Source organism: Microtus pennsylvanicus, chromosome 5 (genome assembly GCF_037038515.1).
Source record: "Microtus pennsylvanicus isolate mMicPen1 chromosome 5, mMicPen1.hap1, whole genome shotgun sequence".
NCBI lineage: Eukaryota > Metazoa > Chordata > Mammalia > Rodentia > Cricetidae > Microtus > Microtus pennsylvanicus.
Window position 1 is genome coordinate 49549153 of NC_134583.1, and position 20819 is coordinate 49569971.

The 20819-nt window shown below is 43.9% G+C and overlaps 1 protein-coding gene across 2 annotated transcripts; it reads right to left on the reverse strand.

The window, feature by feature from the left end:
* Positions 1-12567: 12567 nt before the first annotated feature.
* On the reverse strand, positions 12568-20819 carry Nlrp10 (NLR family pyrin domain containing 10). 2 transcript variants are annotated; one of them, XM_075971825.1, is made up of 4 exons: positions 20759-20777; positions 20532-20650; positions 16320-16620; positions 12568-14715 (listed from the first exon to the last, which is right to left on the reverse strand). In XM_075971825.1, the coding sequence occupies exons 3-4, from the start codon at positions 16594-16596 to the stop codon at positions 13013-13015; spliced, it is 1980 nt and encodes a 659-aa protein (XP_075827940.1). In that variant the 5' UTR covers positions 16597-16620; positions 20532-20650; positions 20759-20777; the 3' UTR covers positions 12568-13012. The 2 variants fall into 2 exon arrangements, with proteins under 2 accessions (XP_075827940.1, XP_075827941.1); XM_075971826.1 differs by lacking the exon at positions 20532-20650 and having other exon boundaries at positions 20759-20819.

Sequence of the window (20819 nt, forward strand, 5' to 3'; positions counted from 1 at the left end):
TTCCTGTTGACCCTCACCCTTACTCTGTGTTGTCCATCTTCTACATCTTAGCCATGCTTAGAGGCCCATCAAGATATCTTATTGTGGTTTCAATTCGCCACCCTCCAATGATACATGCAATTGAGCATCTTCAAATGTCTATTCGCCATCTCTCATCCTTAATAAAATGTCTACTCAGATATTTTGCCCATTTTTTAAATTTCCTTCTTTCTTTCGATGCTGGGGACCCATGGATTTTATGTGCTTTTTTTTTAATTCTAGACTTATTTATTAATTATGTATTTAGAGTTCTTCTTCAATGTATGTCTTCAGGCCAGAAGGGGGCACCAGATCTCATTATAGAAGGTTATGAGCCACCATGTGGTTGCCAGGAATTGAACTCAGGACCTCTGGAAAGCAGTCAGTGCTCTTAACCTCTGAGCCACCTCTCCAGCCCAATTTTATGTGCTTTTTAATTATGATTTTTTTTCCTTAGTATTAAGCCACCTACCCACCTCTTTCTCTCCAAACTCAGGTACCCCATCAACTATCAGGCCCTAGGGACTGAGTCACATGGTACCAAACCCTGAACCCCATTTAGAAATTTCCAAAATTTCCCTGCCCCACCTGCTCACCTCTCAGCCACATCACCCACCACATAAATTTGGGACTACTTAGAGTCTGAAACCCAAATTCAAACCAGAGCTTCAGCTTGGAATCTAAACTCAGAATCCAAACCAGAAACTTAGGGAGGAACTCCCAGAATCAGTCCACCAGCTAGACAGACCCTCACCCACAACCCCATTGCTGGTTCATGGGATGTCCTGGAGCCCAATTCAGAACCCCAGTAGGAGACATCCAAAGCCTGTTGTCTCCTCCCTTATCTGTCTGTTTACCGACAGGCACCCTACTACACACTGACCTTGGGACAGTTGGAATTTTCATGGATCACAGTTTTGGTGCTATATTTAAAAATTTATCGCCAAACACAAGGTCACCTAGATTTTTCTCTTCCATCGTCTTTACACATTTGCTTTTCACAACTAGGTTCGTTTTAATGATTTCTTTCAATTTTGAGATTATAATATAATCATACAGGTTTATGTCTTCGACATGTGGATGCCTAGTTATTTAAACTTCATCTATTTAAAATATTATTCTTCCTCATATAAATAGCCTTTGATTCGTTCTCTAAGATCAAATGACTTATTTTCTAGGCTATTTCTGGATCTCCATTCTTCCCCATTAATTTATTATTTCACCGCTACCACACTGTCTTGGTTACCAAGGCTTTATAGCAAGTCTTGAAGGTTTCTTGCCTATTCTGGACTTCCTGATTTTCTGTATAAACTTTAGAATCAGTCTTTCAATGCCTACAAAATCACACAGCTGTGTTTTAATTGAGATTGCAGTAAACTGATAGATCAAATCAAAGAAAGCTGACATCATAATAATATTTACTCTTCCCATTGTGAGTACGAAATAGCGCTGTATTTATTTAGACTTTTCATTTCAACAGCATCTTGTAAACTTTCTCTTGGAGATGGGGACAAAAAGCAGGCCTGTGTCCTCCTACTACATATGTATATGTATACATATCTATATTTCATTAGATTTATTTTTAGGTAATTCTATTCTTAGTGTTCAGGTAAATGTTGCTGTGGGAGATATCTTGTTTTTTGAGACAAGGGCTCGCTGTGTCAACCATGATGGCCTTTACACTCTGGGAACTGATAATCCTCCCAAGTCAGCCTCCCACACAGCTGACACTACAGGTATGCAACATCCTGCCTGACTTCTCGCCGTGTTTTTAATTTCAAATTCCAATAGACTCTTGCGCATTAAGCTTTCATTCTTTGGCCTTATTTATTAGTCATTTATTATATATCACGTATAATTAACATATATAAGTCACTTAGTCACTTTAGGAAAGTATTTCAAAATAAATTCTTCGGAATTTTCTGCAAAGGCAATCATATCATCTGTGAGCAAGGATTTCTCACTTCACTTCTTCTCTCTCAATTGGAATAATTTTTCTTTTTCTTGTCCTGTTGCATCACTAGGATGCCAATAAATAGGAGAAGTAGAGAGGGTATTCTTACCTTGTTTCTGGTCTTAGGGCATGAAAACTATGAGTACTGTTCATATGAATACTTTAATTCACAGGGCTTTGTCTTAGTCACTGTTCTATTGCTGTGGAAAGACACCATGACCAAAACAACTCATAAAAGAAAGCATTTAATTAGGGGCTAGCTTGCAGTTTCAGAGGGTTAGTCTACGGACATCAGGCAGGAAGCATGGCAGCAGACAGACAGACGTGGTGCTGGAGCAGTAGCTGAGAGCTTACATCTTATTCCCAAGAGGGAGGCAGAGAGAAAAAGATTGGATCTGGTATGTGCTCTTTGAAACCTCAAAGTCCTTCCCCATTGAGACACTTCCTCTCATAATGTCACACCTCCTAATCCTTCCCAAATAGTCAAACCAAGTAGGAACCAAACATTCAAATATACAGACCTACAGAGGCCATTCTCATCCAAACCCGCAGGCTTTCCGAGGCGGTCTTACCAAAGTGAGGGCATTTTCCTCTACCCCTAATGTCTTGGGAGTTTTTGTTTTCTGTTTCCCATGGTGCTTTCGATCAAATCCAGGGCTTCACACCTGCTATGCAAGTGCTGTTCCTCTGAGCAATAGCCTCAGCTGCTGTGAGTTTTTATTGTGAATGAATGTTAGGTTTTGTATAGTACCCTTTCTGCATTTTGTCAATATTATCACATAATTTTTCTTCATTATATATGGATATAATAGATCGTATTCATCAATTTCTGAATATTGAGCCAGCCTTGAAAATGCCATACCTTGAAAAAAATCCCACTCAGTTCTGATCTTATACATTGTTGTTTTCTTTCTTATTAACTAATTATTTATTTTATTGAGCTATACATTTTCTGTGCTTCCCTCCCTTCAACCCTCTCCCATGTTCCCAATTTACTCAAGAGATCTTGTCTACTTCCCATGTAGATTAGATCCATTTTTGTCTCTCTAAGAGTCCTCATGGTTGTCTTGGTTCTCTGGGATGGTGAATTGTAGGCTGGTTTTCTTTGCTTTGTGTCTAAGACACTTATGAGTGAGTATATATGATATTTGTCTTTCTGGGTCTGGATTACCTCACTCAATATGATGTTTTCTAGATCCATCCATTTGCCTGCAAATTTCACATTGTTGTTTTCTTTTTTCCTTTTTCTTTTTTCCTTTCTTCTTTTTTTGTTTTGTTTTTGTTTTTCAAGACACGGTTTCCCTGGGTTTCCGAGCTGTCCTGGAACTAGCTTTTGTAGGCCAGGCTGGCCTCAAACACACAGGATTCACCTGCCTCTGCCTCCTGAGTGCTGGGATTAAAGGCGTGCATCACCATCAGCCCAGCCACATTGTTGTTTTCAATTTACTTCAAAGAAATATTTTTATTGAAGTTTTTGAATATTTGACCTTGAGGAGTATTGCCAATGACATTTTTAAATAGACTTTTTTATTTTAATAGTTGAGAATAAATTATATAAAAATTACCAATTGAAATGTGTTTAAAGACTCAGTATTATTATTCATGGGAAAAATTCAAATTAAAACCACAATTAGAATACTGGGTACAGCAGCATTCAACTTTTTTGGAAGGCTCAAGTAGAATGATGACTTTACCCAGGCTTAGGCAATACAATGAAATATTGTCTCAACACATACACATGTTGAGACAGCACACACACACACACACACACACACACACACTAGTAAATAAATAAATAACTTTTAAAAAGATATGTAGAACAAGGATTATCCTACCCCCATCGAGTGTCCCTAATATTTTTAGTAAATCCCACTGGTCATCTTACCAATTATATTTTATGAACAGTCAATTACCAATAATAGCATAAGTAGCATTATTTATCATTTCTAGCAAACCAAAAGCATTGTATCATCCCTGGCTTGATTTGGACATACTTAACATCAACATAGGTCCCTTTGTCACACTTGCCTCCAATGGGGGTAAAATCTATGCCCAGGATGTATTTGTGTTCAGCAGAGCCTTGCTATGTAACTGTAAATTTATACCTTCACACAGCTGTAATTTCAGCAATTTGAAACTGAGGCAGGAAGATTACAAGTTCCAGGCCAGTGTTGGCTTCCTAATAGGACTCTGTCTCAAAGAGGAAATAAAGAAACAAATAGGCCTTGTAAAATAAACTCAGAGTAATACCCACATTGACTATGATTTTGCTTAATACAGTTTCTGCACCAACAGTCAATAAATCCCAGAAAATTCCAAGGAAAAATTCATAAGTTTTAAATTGCATGCCATTCTAAGTATTGCGATGAAATCTCATGTAATCTCTGTCTGACCTACCAGAGTTAGGAGGCATCCACTGTCCAGCATAACCATACTCCATGCCTTACCCAACCGCCAGATGCTTAGCTGCCAGCTCAGTCACCAGCTCCAGGATCCAGTGTTGCACGGTTCAAGTCACAGATACTCAGTAGCCTGACACTACATCCCAATGCCTATGCCACACATCCCCTGAATCTCATCTTATAGACGTCATACTATGTCATACCCACCGCAGGAAGAGGAATGAGCACACGGCAGTGCTGTATTTTCAGAAAACAATCATATTTATATAACTCTTACCACAATATTTCAATGGTTCCTTATTAGCAGTAGTTATTCACTACATCTAATTTAATGATTAAATTTGGGTGAGGGCCCTAGCTTGTTTGGTAGGGTACTTGCCTACTTGCCTACCATGCACAACGTCCTGGGTTCAATCCCCCTCACCAGGTAAACTGGGCATGGTGACACACGCCTGAAATCTCAGCACTGGGAGGAAAGACAGAAGCAGGAAGGCTAGCTAGGATTCAAGGCCAGCCTCAGTGACATAAGATTCTGTCTCAAAAAGTAAGATTAAACAAATTAATTAAGCTGTCTCATAGGTGTGTGTATATACGCATAAGAAAAATACATAATATACTGAATCCAGTCAGTATCAAGTGTAGTTTCAGGTACCTGTTTGGCATCTTAGAAAGTACCACCACAGGTAAAGGGAGGCGATCACACCTTTATCTGAGATTGAACCCAAAGAGGTCCCTAAACATTTCAATATTCATTAAAGCTTTGCTGGACACTCCTCTGTCAGAATGTACCTTTGTTTATATGTTTGCTTGTTTGTAGTTTTATTACTGCCATTCACAAAATTTCTAGATGGCCTTTAAAAAATAATTGTCAGTTTGTGAGTGACAATCTATGAGTTGATATTTATTTGAATAACATACACGTAACTAATTAATAAAAGTCGTTAAGTTTTTCAAATTTTTTAATTGCTTATAATTTAGTCACTGTTCAACAAACTATACAATGCATGCATGCCAACAATTAGTTATCTTTCGTTTATTTATCCCAACTCATGTTTAAAGTCCTACTTAAGAAGACTAACTTTGGACTCATCAGTAAATCCTTAGATCAGAAAGAGACTGTAGTGATAAGGAACAATACCCCCACCCCTACCCACCCAGTAGTGGGTAACTGTGCCAATGCAATAAGCCAATCAAGCTGGATTAAAGTACAGGTTTTAATCTGAGCAAAGCATTTCTGGGTGGTCTCAGGAGAGAGGGGAAATCACGAGACTGCTCTCGAGGACAGGAGGCCTTAAGTACCCTCCAAAGGAGGAGCCAGGCTTTCTAAAGGGCAGAGTCTGGAGAGAGAGAGGGCAGAGTCTGGAGAGAGAGAGAGAGAGAGAGAGAGAGAGAGAGAGAGAGAGAGAGAGAGAGAGAGAGAGAGAGAGAGAGGTTTCCACATAACCGTACATATTCAAGGTTAATAACTTTTTTAAAAAGTCTAATTCCTGATGTTAAAGGAAAACAGAAACTGACAATTGCATTGTATTTAAGTCCTTTTGAGGAGTGGAGAGGCTTGTAAACAAGAAACTTATTTCTCACAGTTTGCCGGGCTGGGTGTGGGGAGGGAAAGAGAGATTAGATAAGGTGTTTTCAACTACAACAGAAAACAACTTGAAGGTGGGGCAATCTCCAGCTAACTGGAATTCCCAGTTGGGCACCTAGGGCTGAACTTCTCTCTTTCCCAGGCAGAGACTTTCATATCGTGAGATAAGCAGTAACAGTTAGAAATAGTTTGCTTCTAGCTATTCTTAAGCATAGTGTTTTTACACGTTGGTTTTTGGACTTCTACCGCACAGTTAGGAGACCAGCCTGTCCCTAAACAAGTGGCTTTGGAGTATTTAAAACAAATGCTTGTGTCTGAAAAGGGGTAGGCACAGTCCCACCCTCAAAGTCAGCTTCTTCTCAGTGAGCTCAAAGAGGATATGACAACTTACCAACACAATGTATACATTATAGGCCACTTAGAGCTTACCAACACAATGTATACATTATAGGCTGCTTAGTGCTTACCAACACAATGTATACAGTATAGGCCCCTTAGTGCTTACCAACACAATGTATACATTATAGGCCGCTTAGTGTTTACCAACACAATGTATACATTATAGGCAGGCTTACTGCTTCAAGGATGTCATCCCTTTGAAGAAGTGAAGAAGAGTTTCTTAGACAAGGCCACTGTCATGAGTGTATTATGCCAAAAAAAGACATGTTTGTGCCTTTTTACAACATCAAAATTTATTAAATAACAATGTATGTATATGTCACTTAAGTTTAGTTGACTACAATTTGCCAAGTCACCCAGGTTTCCCTTCACAACTGCCTGTTGATATTTTTTTTATTCTGGTCTTTGCTGCCATAGGGGAACGCTCCCAAAAAGCTGTGATGACAAAAAGCTGATGACTGAGCAGACCTTCAGTGATTATGAGACTATGAAATGGTTGGAATGTTGCAGGTCCAGAGCCTAATTAAAAATAATCTGGGACTATCTTGGCTCCTTGCATAGCATTATTCTCTTTGTGTGGCCTCATGTTCTTGTGACAGTCACAGGAAATCTTCCGAGATACATGAATCTAACAGAGCACTGGTTTCCACCCATCCAAAAACTGAGAAGGCCCTCAGAACGCACAGATCTCCCCATCCTGCTAGAAACTGCCTCTCTTATGTTCCCACCACTGTAATTGGAAAGTGTCTTGATTTACGAAATTCTTTGTTCTGTTACCATGGAACTGGCACCATGTTGGAATGATATTTGGGAAAATCTGAACCTGTGTTCCTGGGCTACCATATCTCATATTTGGCTTCAGAATAAACTATATGGTTTTTCCCATTGAGATGACATCTGTGTTTTTGCATCAACATACTAACATTTACTCTCAGATCACATACTCCTTCTGTGTGTGTGTGTGTTACAGAATAGCTACAGAATAGTTACAGAATAATCAATTAAAGAGGCCACAGGAGAATTCGAGAAGTTCAAAGAAGCCTTAGTAAATACAGAAAGATGATAAAAGTGCAAAGAGAATCTCTGCATTGGATAGCTAGATACTCAGAAACTCAATTGGAGACGGCTAGAGGCAAGGCAGAGCTGAGCCACGGGGCCATGGGGTTGACCCAGGCCTTAGCATTGAGTGGGACTGCAGACGTGAGCTATACAGGACTCCAGAGGCCTAAAGGTGGGGCAAGGAACCAAAGAACCATGGATGTGATGTGTAAGACCAGATCCAGAAGGGTGAACGGATGGGTAGACACCAATTAGAGCTATTAGTATACTCAGTAAGGATTGAGCTGAGCTGGGATTCTTGCTTCTGAGGGACAAGAGGTTTCAACTAGATTCCAGGGGGAGGGCTCCCTTTTCCGTCCCCCCAAACCTCCCTATATTTCTATCCTGTCTCGATGCTTATTTTGCTCTTAAGAACATGTTTGTCAGTCTGTGCCTCACAAGATGGGGCCAGACAGGTGGTGTTTACACACAGCACCGTGCGATCATCCCGCCTCTGCTCGCATACTAAAATAGAGCCAAATACCCCTCCATAGAATGAAGCCACCTGTGGCAAGGCTAGGCCCAAAAGCCCTATTTGAGAGTACTTACTTACAGTGCGCACAGTCTGATCTCAACAGGCACCAGTCTCTGCCTCCTACCCTTCTCAGGTGGGTGATGAAGACTGATTCAGGCATTGTGGTGGAGAGGGCAGATAGTGAACTGTGATAGAGAAGCCACCAAACCACACAGCGGGTGGTAGAGAGGGATTTTATTCAGGAACCACTACCATACCGGGAAAAGCACCACAACATAGAAGCGAATTCATCATGGACCACAGGCAGTTTACACACAGAGCAGTCGGCTTCTGTGCACAGAAAAATCACTAAAAGGAAATATCCAGGGTAGTGGGGAGTCTAGCTCAGCCAACCTGACCAGATTCTTCCGGAAGGCAGACCTGGGTGATGAGACATTACCTGAATCATAGAGGGTGAAGAACCTGATTAGATACCCAGGGCAGTCAGATTCAAAGGGTGGGGTTTCTGTAGCACAACTTAATAGGACTCTTGCTGAAACTGGACTGGGCAGGTCTGGTCTGGCAAAAAAACAGAATCTAGTTGAAAGTAGGACTCAGAGGAGCTAAACTAAAATATGATTAAGAAGAGAGTCTTGTTTTAAGCAGTTATGATGGCACAGGCAAGTAGTCCCGGTTCTGGGAGCTGGAAGCAGGAGAATCAAAAGTTCAAAGCCAGCCTTGACTGCAGAGTGAGACAAGATGGAGGCCAACCTGTACTCTATTAGACCCTGCCTCTAAATAAATAAGTAAAATGAAAGCTTTTGTCACTTACCAGATATCTTAGTTTTCCACTGTTATTTTTGAGAAAATATTATCCATAGTTATAAACTGCTAGTACAGTAGAAAGAAAAAATGGATTTTTTTCATCAACTCAGGAGGTTCTCAGTTAGAATGAACCCCATAGCACAAAAGGTGGGTGATCGACAAACATCTTATTAATGTGTACAGTTCATGAACATAGGGGGCTCCTGAGGAATGAGGTAGGTCAGAATTCCGGTTTATAGACTGCTTTTAACAAAGAAACATAAGGTTTCGAGGAAAGAAGTTTCCCCTAGACCTGCTGTGATTGCAGAAGAAAGCAGTGAAAGGGAGACCCCAGTGCTTTCCACAGAGATGCTCGAGACATTTGGCCCCAGGGATTCATGGGATATCAGCAAGACCTTGAGCAACAAGAACTAGAAGTAGTTCTGAAATGTTTTTTTACAACATTCATAAGTAGCCCTAAAATGTTTTCTTGAGAAACAGATGGGCTAAAGAGATGACTCTGCAGTTACAGGCACTGGCTAATCTTCCAGAGGACCCAGACTCAAGTCCCAGCACCCACATGGTGGCTCACAACAATTTTTAACTCCAGTTTCAGGGGATGCAACTCCCTTTTCTAGCCCCCGCCTGCATATGGTACATAGACAGACAGATATTCAGGCAAAACACCCATACACATTAAAAAGACGCAGGAGAAAGAGGAGGAGGAGGAAACAATGAGGCAATGCAAACCCATTTCAGAGAGGCCAGCATGAATCCAGCCTCTGGTCTGGAACAATGGGAAGTGAGAAAATAAGTACCCTCTGTTCTAAGTGTGGAACAAGAAGATGTACTGTGACCTGTGTGTCCCTGCGACAGGATACATACATAGACCTTGTTATCTGTTCTATACTCAGGGTCTTGTGAGTTTCAATCCAGTGTTACCCTCATAGCATGATAGAGAGACAAGAAAGTCATGGGGCCATAAATGGGAGAAGAGGGTAAGTAAGGATGGGTGGACACAGCCTCTCTCTGCCTGAAGCCACTGCTTCCTCTAGCCACCAGGACTAGACTAGTCACCATAGGGACCCATTACTTCTTGTCTCCCCTACATTCCAAGGAACCCTAATCCATTAGATGTGCTTGGATTTGTATGACACACTATTTTTTCTGTCTGAATCCCTCCTTGGCGAAACTATCCTAATTCATGCAGCCACTGTGGTGTAGGCATTTGACCTGGAGGGTGTGGTCATCTTACCTGGGTCATGCAATCCAGGACTGGTCTGACAGAAATGTCTATCTCCTAAGGCCACAGTGCTGGAAGCTTAGGACATTTCTAAGAACATATCAGAATCTTCCCCAACTTCTTTGCTAGAAGATTGTGGGCTGGGTATAATTATCATTAAAAATTGAGCTTTTTAACGAAATCTTTTCTAACACATAAAAGTGACTCTCTGAAATGAAAGCTAAAGGCAATGATAAAAGTAGCAACAAATAAAGCCAGTTGTGGTGGCACTTCTGTATAATACCAGCACTCAGGAAGTAGAGGCAGACCGATTTCTGAGTTTGAGGCCAGCCTGGTCTATGTAGTGAGTTCAGGAGAGCCAGGGCTATGTAGAGAAACCCCGTGTCTGAAAAAAATAAGTAGCAACAGAGGGGGAAAATATCCATGATGACATTGGTAGAAAGAGCAGCATACTATAATATCCACCTCTGAGAGGTCCAGGAACAAGGGCCAGAAGTTCAAGGTCATCCTTTACTACATAGTATGTTTGAATCCAGCTTTGGCTAAGACCAAAGATATTCTTCTGTATATATGTTGTTTTTGTTGGTTGATGAATGAATAATCTGCTTAGGCCCATGATAGGGCAGAATAGAGCTAGGTGGGGAAACTGAGCTGAATGTTGGGAGAAAAAAGGCAGAGTCAGAGAGAAGACACATAACTGCAGCAGGAGACAGATGCTGAATGTTGGATGGAACCTTACTGGTAGGCCACAATCATGTGTCGATACACAGATTAATGGAAATGGGTTAATTAAAGATATAAGAGCTAGTTAGCAATACACTTAAGCTATTGGTGAAGCAGTATTTTAACTAATATAGTTTCTATGTAATTATTTCAGGCCTGAGCAGAGGGGAACAAATGAGCAGCCTCCAACTAGAAACTGGCGCCCAACATGGGACCAACTAAACCCACTTAAAACCTGAGAGAGCTTGGAAAGAACTTCTAGACACAAAAGAACAGAGTTAAGCATTTTTCTTTTTTGGATGGGCTCTGTTTACTTGCAGCAGGAGCACCATGGCTCCTTTAAGAGGTGCAATAAAAAAAAAAAAGCCTGAAGCTTCTTTTAAAATGGTGACTTCCTGGTTCATGTTGCCAGCACAAACTCTGGCCCTTTCAGGAGGCCCAGCACTTGAATGGGGTTCGTGAGCAGAGTGCTACAACTTTCTTAATGAAAATATTGACCCACTGTGTGCCTGAAAATGGAGCAATGTGCATGGCTCTCAGAAGCAGCAACCAGCCTCCACCATGTTTTGAAACAGACCTTGTTTCAAAACAAAAACATAGAGCAAGTAATGCTCAAAACTAGAATTCAGGAAGTTTCTTTTATTGTTTTCTGAATTTTTGGAAAAGTGTTGGATCATTTAATTTTTCACTCAAGCCAATTTGAATTGACTATGACTCCTAAGTGAAATCTTTGAACATTGTCTACAGTCATAATTGTGTATTAGATGCACATTGCTTAAACAGGCCTCCTTGGCACCAAGAACATGCAGGGATATGGCTGTGCACCTGTTTCATTATTTCCAATTTATCCATGACATTCAAGGGTTGGTCTTCTGAGAGCATCACTTCTTTGGAGAGACCACACAGACTATCTCAATGGGTACCAATAAGTGCAACTGGCTGTCAGTAATCCAGTTATCAATTGCTCTCTAGAAAAGCTCACAAGCACACAGATTGCTTCTTAGACATATTCTGTATATACACACAATCTATGGGTTCCCCTTTCATGGGCATGATTGTCAAATGTCAGGCCACCATGTTTCCCATGTGGAAACCAGTTAATAGTCAGGGCTACAGGGTCCTAAGCTCACCATTCAAGGACTAGGATCCTGAAGTCAGGCATTTAGGCATCTGGCAGATGGTCATAGGGGGAAAAAAATGAGAAAAGCAAGAGTCCTGTAGATTTTCTGTGAGATGCTAAGGGATCCATACTCAGTCACGCTAGAGCCAAAAAGAGCCGCTGAGAAGATTAAGTCCCATGCTGGCAGGCTCTGCAGGCCTCTGCATGGCTAGCAGTAAGGACAAAGAACTCTCTGAGAAATTTAAAAATAGGTGGGGCTCCTGACCCTACCTCAAGCTCCGCAACTATGAAATGTGTTCAGTCAACTCATTAGACCTGCATCAAGAATCCTTTTCTTGGGCTGGAGAGATGGCTCAGAGGTTAAGAGCATTGCCTACTCTTCCAAAGGTCCTGAGTTCAATTCCCAGCAACCACATGGTAGCTCACAACCATCTGTAATGGGGTCTGATGCCCTCTTCTGGCCTGCAGGCATACAGACAGAACATTGTATACATAATAAATAAATAAATATTAAAAAAAAGAATCCTTTTCTTCTTCCCTTCTCTATCTAGAGACCCAGAGCAGGAGAAGGATGATGTACCTGTTCTTGGAACTGCATCATCTTTTCATGGAGGAAAGTCAGTTGATGGCGTAGCTGGTGCTAACAGTGGTCATATTAGTACAGAATTAAGTCAAGTCACAGTAGAACTTCCAAGACCAGTGTTTAGGGCCATAACAATCCATGACCCACTTTTAACAATAGAAAGTATAGACGTTTCTAGAAAGAATCAGATGCTAGTCTTTATTTAAGCAACAGTGAAAGACAAATACAGAGTCAACAGGACTTTCTGCTGTGTCCAGCACAGGTGTGTTCCATACATGCCCACGTTTTACAGAATGCATATTATTGCCGCTTTATTAATTTAAACAGTTTATTTTGTTTATAAAGGAACCTAATATCAGATTTAAAAGTCTTAGTCATTGATTAAACATAGAAGAGGCTACTTAAAGCGACCTCGCACCACAAGAGGTACTGAAGAGCTCCTAGCAGGAGAGATGCTAGCTGACTAAACTTTAGACACCCATGGTAAAGGCTGGCTGCTCCCATTGAGCCATTGCACAGGCTATGCGAGTCCCCTGGTCTTTGACTATGTGATTCCCTCTTCTGTTTGTCGCTGTGTCCTTCACTCTCTCTGGTACCCATTCATCGGCTCTCCCAGCTCTCCATACTTTTTAACTCTCTGTCCTTCCCCATTCTCCCGTCCCCCCACCCTCCTGACCCTTTATCTCTGTACGCCCCTTTTCTGTACTTGCCAGTCTACTGTTTTTAACCATCTGGGCAGACTCCTCTGCCCCTCTGCTTTTCCCAGTAGAAGCCCCCTTTTGTTTCTTCATGCTAGCGTTGGTTCTCAAGAGAGGACTTTGTACCCGCCCCTTCCCAAAGCTGCCTTTCACTGAAAACAGCCTCTCCTTGGAGGGTCTCTTTTCATCTGAACGTTGAATATTGATGGTGACATCTTTCACCTGGATACCTTGTGTAAGGTTCTTTATTTTAGATTCATAGAGAGAGAATTCCAGATCCCATGACCTGTTGTACTTTATGGCTTCTATTTTTTCTTTAAAATACTCCAGATCCTGCCTTACAGAGGGAGCAATTCTGAGGTAGAACTTCAGCCCCAGGCTCAAAGTGCCGTCTGTTTTCAACATGTCAGACAAGAACTGCAGGCTGAGGGTCATCTCCTCAGAGCTCTCCTGCTCCACCAGCTTCGCCACCTCTCTGCGTGTTGCCTTCCCCAGTTGACTCTGGTCCTCCTTCACGAGGAAGGACATGGCATAGAAAAATTCCTGGAAGCTGACGTGGCGAAAGCTGTAGAGCTTCTTGATGCCGAGCCCCTCGCGGTAGTCGATGCTGTTCAGGAAGGCGGTAAGGCTGGCGCCATCTAAGCTGTGCTTCCTTAGGACGTCTTCTTCGAATAGCAGCCTCTGGTGCTGGATCCCCTCAGCTGCCAAGCTGCACAGACTCCTCAGGACCCTGTGCCGGATGAGCTCAGAGCTGTCCCCATTGCCATCAGTGGGCAGGAAGGCAGACACATAAGCAGTGAAGATATCTGTACTATTGTTAGGTGTCTCTGAGACTTCCTGGCCTCCTGCCATCTTCCTCTTCAGCCAGGAGCAGACCACCCAGCAAATGCCCGGAACCTGGCATGCTTTGTAAAGTACATCATTGTTTTGCACAAACTCAAGGGCATTTCTCGCTTGCTCCTTATCCATAAAATAGGAGTTGAAATAATTCTTCCTCTCCTCCTCAGAGAAGCCTAAGACATGGACATGTCGCCTTTCACCTAGCATGGGTTCCAGACTCTGCAAAGCCGGCGGCCGAGTGGTAACGAGGAGGGAGCATGGTACCTCCCTTCTCCTAATGAGAATGTGTAGTACACGCTCCGCACGACTGGACTTCTGTAACTCGTCATAGCCATCGAGGACGAACAGGAGCCGCTCAGGCTGCTTCAGAATCTCCGTGACTGGGGCTTGGTCATCTCCGCAGCACCAGCAGATGAGGTTGGACAGATCACACTCGGGCAGCAGGACCACTTCTCTGCAGCTCACATAGAAAACATAATCGAAACGGCCTGGATACAGGGTCCCTTTGGCCCAATCCTGCACCAGTTTTTTGACCAGTGTCGTCTTCCCGGTGCCTGCAGATCCTTGCATCACGACTATGGGAGGGGCTGAGTAGGACTCCGCCTCTGGAGCAAATAAAGCCTCTATCCTGATTGGACCCAACTCCTGTTGCAGGTCCGAACGGGAAGGTGATCCAGAACTCCCTGGACCGGACCTGGAAACCAGGAGCAGCTCGTTGTTGCTGCTGCTGTTAACACCCCAATCTGGCCTCTCCTCCAAGCAGCGCACGTGCTCTCTGTAGATTTTCCTGTAATCTGAGTAACACAAATGGGGTTTTGGGTGTCGGAACGGGAACAACAAAAGGCAAACTGGCCCTTCAAACCCTGAGTTTGCTTTTTTGTTGTTGTTGTTGTTGTTGTTTGTTTATTTTTGATTGATTTTTTCTCTTTTTCATTTTTAAAAATTTATTTATTTTACATACCAACCGTAGTTTCCCTCCCTCCTCTCCTCCCTTCCCCTAGCCTCACCTCCCTTCCACATCTCCCCCCATCCACTCCTCCTCCTGAGTTTGCTCTTTAGTCTCATCTCCTGCCCTCTCTAACTTGTGTTGCTTTGAAGTTTATAGCTGTGACTTTATGAAGTGAAACTACTGTGTGTGTGGTGTGTGTGTGTGTGTGATGCGTATGTGGTGTGTGTGGTGCATGTGTGGTGTGTGCGGTGTGTGTGTGGTGCGTGTGTGTGGTGTGATGTGTGTGATGTGTGTGTGGTGTGATGTGTGTGGTGTGATGTGTGTGATGTGTGTGTGATGTGATGTGTGTGATGTGTGTGCGGTGTGTGACGTGTGTGTGGTGTGATGTGTGTGTGGTGTGATGTGTGTGTGGTGTGATGTATGTGTGGTGTGATGTGTGTTTGTGTGGTGTGATGTGTGTGATGTGTGTTTGTGTGGTGTGATGTGTGTGATGTGTGTTTGTGTGGTGTGATGTGTGTTTGTGTGGTGTGATGTGTGTTTGTGTGGTGTGATGTGTGCAGGCATGTTTTGAAAGTGAGTACATTAGTATGTACACATGCTCATGAGACTGTGCTGACAGAGTGTGTGCGTTCTGGGGGGAAGGGGTGTGTACACCTCAATGTGTGTGTGCAATGTGCAAGTTCCTGAGAAATCCTGTGAAATTTCCTCCTGGGGCCAGGTGAGGACAGAGAGGGGAGCAAAGAGAAGCTGAAAGCTGGTGCAGGAGCCGAGTTTGTTCATGGTAAGGGGTGGGTCAGAGCTTAATCCACAGCTGAACAAAAGCAAACAAGCAAACAAAAGCATGGATTCTGCTACTGAACTACTGTGTCTGTGTTACAAGCTCCTTACTGGCTGATCTATCGTCCCAGCTTGCCCACTCCCATGTCTGCAGCGCAGAAGGTCTCAGGAATGAAAGGAACCTGGGAAAGATCACAGGTGCCAATACAACCCCTGCACCCCAGCCGCCCCACCTCGAAAATAGACCAGGTAGCCATTTAGGCCCCATCACTTTCTAGGTTCACACGAGCCCACTGACTTCTCCATGAACAGCAGTCTAGCTGTTTATGAATTTGGGGAGGTGTGACCTCACACACGCTGAGGCTGTTGTTTCTGGTTAATGGAAGTCACTCCACCAATACTGTTCTCCATCCCCTCCCCTTCTCTAGAAACAGCAACTATAATTAGGAGGTGAGGTACTTTAGCCGTAAGACATCATAAAGCCCTGCCTTCAGCTCAAGGACTGCACCCAACATTCTTCAGACCCCTTGTCTGGAGACCCTGGGACTCTGCAGATCCCCAAATAAGGAGAGGACAGGATAATGAAAGGTATAGATTACAGGCTCTTAGCATCTGTGGGGCCTGGGGGTGTCTTTGGTGCCACCTCACTTCCCTCCCTCGGGCTGCACTCACCATTCAGACAAACCTGGCCGAGGTAGTCCACAAGTTCCATCAAGTTCATGGCCTGCAAGCTCCTGCTCACAACTCTCACAGCTTCCTGGGCTCCATACATCGAAATCAGTTTTGATGCGAGCTCCACCCGACTCAGACCCTCCAGTTCCCCTCGGGCCAGATGAAACTGGGTCATATCCCGTAAGTGGAACTTCAGCGTCTTGAAACTGTTCTCCTCAAGATCATTCAAGGCCCAGAGCAACGCCTCCCGGGGGCTGCTGGCTTGTGCCAAGGCCATGGTGGTCAGAGTTCAGCCAGCCACCTGGAAGTGAGAAGTAGTGAGACAAGGCTGAGTGGAAAGCAGCCTGGAGACTCCTCCTCCACCCTGCCTGCTCCATGCTTCGCAGTCTGTGGACCAGAGGCCTAGCAGAGACCAGGTAGACAAAGCTCTGAGAAAGGCAAGTGGGTGATTGTCTGACTTCACAGGGGAAATTATCTAATCATCCCTGTTCTATCAGATAGTAAGTATGACTGTGTGGGTAATTGTCAAGAAGGTCCTCCTTCCTTCCGCCCTTCCTTCCTCTTCTTCCTCCCTTCCTTTCTTCCTCCCTTTCTTCCTACTTATAGACATGTTTGTGTGTGACAGGGTCTCATGTTTTCTAGGTCAGCCTCAAACTCTTTTTGTACCTGAAAATGACCTTAAACTTCTGATCCTCCTGGCTCTGCCTCCTAAGTACTGTGATTACTGCCATGCAGTACTATGCCTGGCTTTGTGGGATGCCGGGGACTGAGCCTAGGGGTTCATGTGTATTAGGCAAGCATTCTCCCAGCTAAGCAATATCCCCAGGCGCCCATCGGCACTCAGTGCCTCCTTAAATTATCATTAAGAAAAAAGTGTTAGAGTTTTTAATTTCACAAGTCTTTGATTGTGACTGTTTCCAGAACATGTGCGTTATCTGCTGAGACCACAGAGACAGAAAACAGGAAGTCTCCATCCTCAGTCCACTGCTTCATACACCAACATCACAAGCACAGCCACGCACGGCATCCAAAATTGGTCTCCCCGTAAGGAGACAAGTTCAGATAAGGCTAAAGGAATGGACACTATTAGTGCTAGACTTGAACTCAGCATCTGCTAAGGGAAGGAGAGCAACAGTGACTAAGAGGGGACTTCCGAATCCAGGAGACACCTGTCGTCCAGCGTCATGAGGAAGCCATTGTGGAAGTGTGACGAGGTGCTCAGAAAAGCCTTTTGTAGTGGGCTTGCTGCAACTCGAGTATCAGTATTTTGACTGAAAACCAGGGAAAGGAATAGACCTCTCAGAAACACATTAGGACGCAGGAACACTGGGGATTCCCTACAAAGCTCCGATTCTGGAGAAACACATTCCAGAACAAGAAGACAACAACAGAGCCCTGGACTAGTCGAGCTCAGGCTTGAGGAGCTGGAGGTGAGAGAATGACTCAGCTCCCTGGGGCAAGAGGACAAAAAGCTAGCTGTCCAGGAGAGCTACAACAGGTCCATTTTCAGCTTTGCAGGCCAAGCCTGGGTCCTCTTACCCTAAACCCACCAGTTAATGATTATCTGGTAAGGTCAGAATTCCAAGTAAAGGTGTGAATTCTCCAACATGTACTATCTGTCTATGGGCACAGTAGGGGGGGAGGGGACTGGAACCCATGAAGGACCTCAGTGAACAGGGAAGCAGAGATCTGATGCCTCCACATCAGACCTGTCAGCTGGCACGAGCAATTGTTCACCAGAAGAGAACTTGACCCCTTAAGAGGCAGAGGCAGGCGGACCTCTGAGTTCGAGGCCAGGCTGGTATGCAGAGTGAGTTCCAGGACAGCCAGGACTGCACAGAAAAACCCTACTGAAAAGAAAGAAAGAAAGAAAGAAAGAAAGAAAGAAAGAAAGAAAGAAAGAAAGAAAGAAAGAAAGGAAGGAAGGAAGGAAGGAAGGAAGAAAGAAAGAAAGAAAAGAGAGAGAGAGAGAGAGAAAAGAAATAGAAACTTGACCTCATTTGCAAACATTAAACTTGGGAAACAAGGGAGGGAGCAAAGGCATGACCAAAAGAAAGAACCCAAGATGGTTCACATCCCTCCTTGAAAGCGTTTGTCCTTTCGGCAACTTGACTGGGGTGGTTGACAAAGAAGTGGAGCACTGTCCCCACATTCTCTGCCACTGTACCATTTCTCCAGACTGGTGAAGCCACTGCAGGGTGGGCTCTGGAAGAGTGAAAAAGGAAGAAAACAGGAACTGTGAAGCAGAGGTACAAACACATTCCTAAATGCGCCTAAAAGGCAGCTGGCCAGTTGGTCTAGAGAGTAGGGACACCATCCTCTCCCTAAATGTGGACCGTTTCTCTGAAAAGATTGTCTTCAAGATGAAAAGAACAACAGATTGGTAGTTTAACTGATGCCTTTGTCTTCCTGAAAAAGCTATGGAGAGACAACCAAAGGTACAGACAACAGTAAAGTTGCCAGAAAGCTAGAAAAGAAAGTAAAATAAATATTTTAGGAGCAACAAAAGAATAAGACATAAAACACAGCAAGCTAAAGCACTCAGGCGAACAATGTTTGCATACAAACAATAGAACAGCCACTGGATGACTACGATCTCTATTATAACCTCAATGAGAGGACAACAGCCGAGAGGCTGGAAAGATGACTCCAGGGCCAGGAGCTCTGGCTGCTCCTCCAGAGGACCTAGGTTTGATTCCCGGCACTACACGGCAACTCACAACCATCTACAACTCCAGTCTCGGGGGATCAAATATCCTTTTCTGGGCTCTGAGGGCACTGAGCATGCACCTGGTGCATAGATATGCATGCAGGCAAAACACCCATATGCATAAAATCATGTTTTTAACATTAGAGAGGATGGTAATGGAATGATTAGGGTAAAAGGCCAATGGGTGACACCTAAAACCTTGAGTCAAAAAGCAGCTGTGTGTGTACTGTTTAGAAGTACAAAGACGCAGCAGGGTTAGAGAGATGGTTCTGTGTATAAGAACACTGTCTATGTAAGCATGGCACCTGAGAAGCAAGCATGAGGACTTGAATTCATATTCCAGCACCCATGTAAAACCACTGAGGGTGGGTGCATGAGAATGACTGAGGTTTGTTGCCCCCTAACCTAGATCCAATCTCAATGAAAGTTCGCAGTGGGTTTTTGATCCTACTGCACGTACTGGCTTTGGGGGAGCCTAGGCAGTTTAGATGCTCACCTTAGGAGACCTGGATAGAGGTGGGCGGTCCTTGGGCTTCCCACAGGTCAGGGAACCCTGATTGCTCTTCGAGCAGATGAGGGAGGGTGACTTGATCGGGGGAGGGGGAGGGAAATGGGAGGCGGTTGCGGGGAGGAGGCAGAAATCCTTAATAAATAAATAAATTTAAAAAAAAAAAGAAAGTTCCTGTCTCAAAGGAACAAGATAGAGAGTTGTAGTCCAGAATACCTGACGTCCTCTGGCCTGTGCACACACAAAGTACCTACACTCACACACATATGCATATGCAACAAACACATAATACATCTGTCTGCCTCTCTCTCTCTCTCTCTCTCTCTCTCTCTCTCTCTCTCTCTCTCGTGTGTGTGTCTGTCTGTGTGTGTGTGTGCATGTGTACAAAGACATAAGATAGTTAAAAATTTAAAGTAGTTGCCTTGGGGAAGAAGGATGGTGATGGTGAGAAAAATGAAAACTGAAGGCACAGACTTTGTAATAAATTGAATTTCTGATACATACACATGTATCACTGAGATGAAACAATAGGTCATAGATCATCTTGGGGAAAAGATAGGTGGCAAAGAAATGGAGGTAACATGTGTAGTCTTTCAGGAAGCTTCTCCATGAAGGGACTCTGCGAAGTGATGGGGAAATGCTAGGCCAAGGAAAGGTCTTTGTTCTCACACGGAAAAGGGATATTTTTAAATGCCAACAAAAAGCATCCAAAAGAGAGATCAGGCTAGACATCTCAAATGGGCGGGAGGGGGAATTGAGACTGGAACTGGATTAGGACCCTAAACAGAGGGAAAGCCGGAGGGTGGTTTCAGTGAGAAAGGCTCTGGGAAGGAGAGACAACTGTGTGGGTCTCTTGGTCAGAAGATGGATGTAAGCATGTCTAACAGAAGCTATATTCTTTACGATGTACGGCTTATAGGATCTCCAAAGAGCTTGAAGGCAGCGGTGGTAGGGGATGGGAAAGCCAGGGGGTGAACGAAGCCAGCCCTCTCACCTGTGCACCTTGATCCCTTCTCCAAATCCCAACTGCGGTGCTCTGTGAGCACTCCCTGAAGTTCAGAGGAAACGGCAGGAATGGGAACTGACTTGCCCAAAGCCTTAGCCAAGATCAGGCTAGAAACAGAAACCAGAGCACCAGAGATTAAGCAAGAAGCCAAGATGAGAAAACAAAAGAACGAGACATGACGGCATACGTAGGGTGCCAGAGAGCAGAGGACTTACTGCACCAACGCCAGCTCTCAAGGTCTAAGTCACTGGGCCAGACTCTCAGCAACACCTCAGT